We start from the raw sequence: 5853 nt of genomic DNA, 5'->3' as shown, positions 1-5853 counted from the left end.
AATAGGTCATCATGCCCTATTTTTACTTAAAAAATAAGCTCATCTCAACGTCAATATTTGGGTCTTGAACTGTAACATGGGGCAAATTCATACATAAAAATCTTGCACACCTTCACAAAAGAAAAATGCTAAGTACATCAAATCTATATTATATATTAAAACTCTTACCATTGAATATACCATTTGGCATTTTTCTATTATTTAATTATTTTTCTAAAATAAAAATAAAAACTGATTAAAAAACTACCCAACCCCCCCTCCCCCAACAAACACACACACACACACACTAGGGGTGGAAACAAAGCGAATTTGAACGAATAGTGTCTTATTCATATTCGAATTCGGCTCAATTAGTACTATTCGTGTTCGTGTTCGAATTCGACACGAATTCTATTTAGACTTCGAATTCGCTTCGTTTATTTGTGCTCGTGTTCGATAACTATTTGCGAACATTCAATTAACACTATTTCATGTTTTAATATCAAATTATTCATCAACTATTCAATATATATTCGACAATTATTCGCAAATCAATATACTAAGAAATTGTAATCTAAAACAACATAGCAATCACCAGTTACCAGCTTATCCAATAATCCAACTTATCTAGTAAGTCAGTATCACATTACCATATACATAGGAAACAAAGAGGTATTTTAAAGTGAAATTTGCTACACACCAAGATCTTAGCTCATACATAAAGAAGTTTTACAAATTTTCAAAAGAGCATAGAAGCAAAAAGTGTTCCAAAAGACTCCAGATTCTCCCAGTTTGATATTTTGGCCCTCATACAATGCTCTTTGTTGATCAAATCCTAAAAATAGAAACTAATCACATGAAAACAAAAAGGAAAAAATAATTAATGACTATATAAAACTACAACATTTAGCTATAGTCTAAGAAAGTAAGCTTTCTAACTATTACAGTAAAACACATCATATTCATAGTCATATTAATAATTTATGTTACCATGTGTTAAAGCTTATAATAGATGGCTAATGACTATAGATAGTTTCAGAAGATAATCATACCTGCAATTATTTAAAGAATGATAATGTAAGACCCCGTAGATTTTTGAGTATGTATATGTACATCAGTAATGAGGTTGAGTGTGCAAGATTTTGAATCATATGCAGCAGAGTCATAGTATGCAGTTTCTAGTCCATGAGTCGACCCATGACTGTCATAAGTCGACTCACGAAATCGAGTCCTATTGTCATTTAGTCTCTGCTGAGTCGACTCATTATATCATGAGTCGACTCATGAGTCATGAGTCAACCGATGACTGTCATGAGTCGACTCATCGGGGTTATTCTGATTTTCTGGGTCGTGTTTGTTTGGGTTTCGGGTCGGGTTTTATCCACTCATATATATTTTCTCTCTACCTGAAAACACTCTTTTTGATCAGAAAACCCTAGAGAAACCCTAGCCTCTTCTCCCCCTCTAAACCCTAGCTCGTTTTTGGGATTTCTTGGGTGATTTTTGGGGATTTTCAGCGGCCTTTCGTGGATTGCAGCGAAGGGGATTGTTCATCATCACTTTTGAGGCGAGTAACATCTCGCCCAATCCTTCTCCCATGCTTTTAATAGTTTACAAATGTTTTTCATGAGTTTTATTGAGCCTAAGACTTATTTTCAAGTATAAATCAATGTTCTTGTTAGGGTGAATGCTAGAAATCATGTGTTTCAGATTTTAAATCCTCACCAACGCGTTTTGATGAAAATCCAGATCTGGAAATATTTTTTAAGAAATAAGAATATGAGTTTTCTTTTTGACTAAATGCTTTATTTCATGTTTAGGAGTTAAAAGTTAGATCTAACATGCTAGTATCGTTTCTCATGCTATATACATGAATTTATCACTACCTCATAGTCTAGAATTGATAGTTATGGAGGTAAAGATTAGTATGTTGGGAGTATGGGACGAGATGGACGAGCGACAGTTGTGAAATTTCCAGTTTTCAGCCCGTGAGTCGACTTATGACTCATCATGAGTCGACTCATCAGGTTGAGTCGACCCATGACTGTCATGAGTCGACTCATGAAGCCCTTTCCTGCTATTATTTGTGTTCTGCTGAGTCGACTCATATTGAGCACGAGTCGACTCATCGCAGTATTTTCTATCTGTTTTCATTCGTGCTTCTGTTTAAATCATCTGCTGTATATATATTTAGATCTGTACAGCGAGGCATGCACAAGAGTAGAATATGTATACCTTTACTTCTAGTATTTCCATGGTTTATATATACAGTCCTCGTGTTGGACTATAATCCATTAAAGTCCTCGTGTTGGACTATAATCCATTTCAGTTTTATGTTGGATTATTGTTAAACCTTGAGTATGTTTATTAACCAAGTTTGGAACACAACATATTATATGAGGCTGGGACATGATAGTTACCTTGGTTGGACATGACATCTATAGTAGATTTGACAAGTTTACACGTTATCGGTAGAGATGGGTTTGTATTCTTTTTCTTTATTTGTTTCTTGTGTTAAACCTCGGGAATTGTATTTAGGGATTTACAATTTGAGATACAAGGTGTATACATGAGGGTTTCCTTGTTTGGATTATTTCACTCGATGTACCTATGCTCGTGTTGTAATTCCCTAAGTACTAATACCCACATTGGTTAGTATAAATGATTTATATTATTGTGTATTAATTGTATTTTCTTATGCAACGAGCCCTATCCCTTGGGGTTGGTTGTGATGTTGCTCGCTAGCGCTTTGACGCTCATTGTCCCTCCCCCTTTCAGGTAACGATCCAGGAGCCCGGAGAGTCGCAGGTTGAGGACGACCCTTACTAGTGTCTACAATCCTCTTTTTAGATGTATTTATTTTTGTACTCCACTTGAGACATTTTAGACTTGAGAGGTTTATGTTCTAGAGTTATAAAGGCTGTTTGCCTTATTTCTTGTATTAAACATTATGTACTTTGAGACATGTTGAGCTCTCCAGATCTTTATTATTCATTTCAGACTTTGACTGTGTACTTCAGCTTATTTTTGATTAATGAGATGTATTTATTTGAGTCCTATCATTCTATTAAGCAATTGTTGTATAATCTTTTACTTGCTTTGTACTACACCTGTTTTTGATTCCACTAGAGAGATAGTAATTGTGATGGTGAAACATGTTATTGTACGGTGTGGTGCATGGTAGGTTTGACATCTCTGGTTTCACCTCGGACTGCAGCCTTGTGTGAAACCCAGGGGCGTTACAGATAATCATACCTACAATTAACATTCTGGTAAGGTAATATCCACTTCTCTTACCTCATCTTCAACCTGTAATCATACAAACTAACTCAATATCAATAAATTTTATGAACTCTAATTTTTTGCATTGAATTTAAATAAATCATTACCTTCTTTTTCTTTATACCATGGACTTTTCGCATCCAATCCCCTCCACATATTAATGCTTCAACTGTTTTTGGATCTAAAAATGCTCGATACGTATCAATTACCCTCCCCAGCACTAAACATAGACTCTGATGCCACCATAGAAATAGGAACAACAAGAATATCAGTCGCCATTCTCAACAAGATACGCTACTTCAATTGATTCGTTTTCCACCAATTCAAAGCACTAAAATGGTAATTTTCTGCTTCACCGCATATATATACATGCTCATCCAAGTATGTTTCTAATTCTGATTTGGATGCAGGCATACTATCTTTTGTTCTCACCTTTTTCAAGATATCACTCCAGTTGGAACTTAAAGATGACAATGACGAGCTTGTATCACTCGAAGCACCCATAGAACCTTCCAGAGAGCTATTTTCCACATTATTTGAATTATGTAAAGCAACATACTCATCAAATAGCTCTTGCAAGGCATCTCTAACTTTCTGTATATTTATCTTAGCTTCTACTTCAGAGTAAATTTGAGGATAACAAATTTCAACCGCACCAATTTTTAGTCTAGGATCCATAACAGAAGCTATTGCCATTAACAAATTGCATTCTCCCCTATATTTTTCAAATTTATCTTGCATTTTTTTAGCCATTTTCCGAATAGAGAAATCATTATCTAGTAGCGACTTATCGATAACTTCTTTAATCCTATAGACTTCAATGAGATATAAATTAGAAGTAGGATAGTCATTACTAAGGATTAGATTCGTTACCGCATGAAAGACGACTAATAACTTACAAATTTTCTCTACTTTATCCCATTCTTCAGGTTCTGACATGCAATCATAATTGGACCCCCTTTCTTTGTACATTGGAAATGCATCTTTGAACTTCAGGGTAGTGGTCAACATTAAGTATGTCGAATTCCAACGAGTTGGCACATCAAGAATCAACTTCTTTTCTCTTAACTGCAACTGTTAAACAAAAAATATATACATAAGTATATTATTAGACTTTCACATAAAAAAAATATACACTTTAAAGATGACAATAGATTTGATATACCTGTTGCACAATAGCACAAAATGTTCTGAGCCTCGCTTCACTGTGATTGATGAACTTGATGCTTTCCGGCACATTCTCAATAGTTAATGCAAGTACACTTATCCCATCTTGGACAAGAAGATTGAGAATATGTGCACAACATCTCACTTGAAATAATTTTCCATTACAAACCAATTTCTTATGTCTAGATAGGCTAGTCTTCAAAGTTCTTAAACAAACATCATTATAGGATGCATTGTCCACAGATATAGTAAAAACATTATTTTCTATTCCCCAATCTTTGAAGCACTTATGCATAGCATCTTCAATGTCAATACCACATCGAGGAGGAGGCACATGCACAAAACTAAGAACTGATTTTTGTAGGTTCCAATCCTTATCAACAAAATGCACAAAACTAAGAACTGATCTTTGGATCGGTGGTTAAACTAACCCTATCCATGTTTTTAAGGAGTCCCTTCATCTTATTCTTTTCACTTTCAAAAATTATCATGCAATCTTCCTTCAAAGTTTTACGCCCAATTTTAATAAATTCAAGATTCACAATTTTCATTAGAAAAAGAAAACCCTCCTCCTCTGCTACAGTAAATGGATGTTCATGCATCATGACCCAATGAGCTAATGCTTCCCTAACTTTTAGATGATTATATTTTTCTCCAGGTGGTAACATGATTGGGCACTCTATAGTAGAACCATCTCGTTGAAAGTTAAGTGTTTGTTGCCTTTGATCAAGCAACTTTTTTGTAATGCAATTATTTAAATGAGTTTTCAAGTGAAATGTTGTTCCAGTTGAATTTTGTGCAAAGTCGTGCTTGCAATGATTGCATCTCCATCTTTTAACATTATTAGCATGAGTAACTTCAACAAAATTGTTCCATACCTCAGAAGTCTTTTTGCTTCTTCTCTTCTCCTGAATAGGATTTGTAGTCTCCACATTTTCTCTACTTGTATTATCTATATTATCACTGGAGGGAGTAGCTGGATAAGGAGAAGAAGTATTTGCAGAAGCAGAAGATGATAATGATGGAGCATGAGAATCACTTGCTGGAATCATGTTAGGAGATGACATTCTATAGAAACAAATTTTGAAAATCAACAATCAGAATATATGTACATAAATCAACATCTCTATCATGCATTAACCACGTGCTAAAAATAATTTGGGGGAAAATGTTTTTACAAAAAAAATTAACATAAAATATATGATGAACCTGACGGGGAGGAGGGCGTTGGATTTCGAGGAGGGCGTCGTCAGCTCGTCGAGGGGAGGAGGGCGTCGTCGGCTCATCGCAGGGAGGAGGGCGTCTTCAACTCGTCGAGGGGAGGAGGGCGTCGTCAGCTCGTCGAGGGGAGGAGGGCTTCGTCAGCTTGTCGCGGGGAGGAGGGCGTCGGAGAGGGAGGGAGATGGGACTGAGAGATGGGGACTT

The 5853-nt window shown here is 35.7% G+C and overlaps 1 protein-coding gene across 1 annotated transcript; it reads right to left on the bottom strand.

Annotated features, from left to right (window-relative positions):
* Positions 719-5495, bottom strand: LOC109836969 (zinc finger BED domain-containing protein RICESLEEPER 2-like). The gene is made up of 7 exons (XM_020405037.1): positions 4860-5495; positions 4427-4801; positions 4161-4335; positions 3631-4076; positions 3369-3494; positions 3277-3288; positions 719-814 (listed from the first exon to the last, which is right to left on the bottom strand). Exons 1-7 carry the CDS (start codon positions 5493-5495, stop codon positions 719-721), a joined length of 1866 nt encoding a protein of 621 aa, XP_020260626.1.

Source organism: Asparagus officinalis, chromosome 1, assembly GCF_001876935.1.
Source record: "Asparagus officinalis chromosome 1, Aspof.V1, whole genome shotgun sequence".
Classification (NCBI taxonomy): domain Eukaryota; kingdom Viridiplantae; phylum Streptophyta; class Magnoliopsida; order Asparagales; family Asparagaceae; genus Asparagus; species Asparagus officinalis.
The sequence above is the reverse complement of the archived record's forward strand: the minus strand, read 5'-3'. Positions and strand labels throughout refer to the sequence as shown.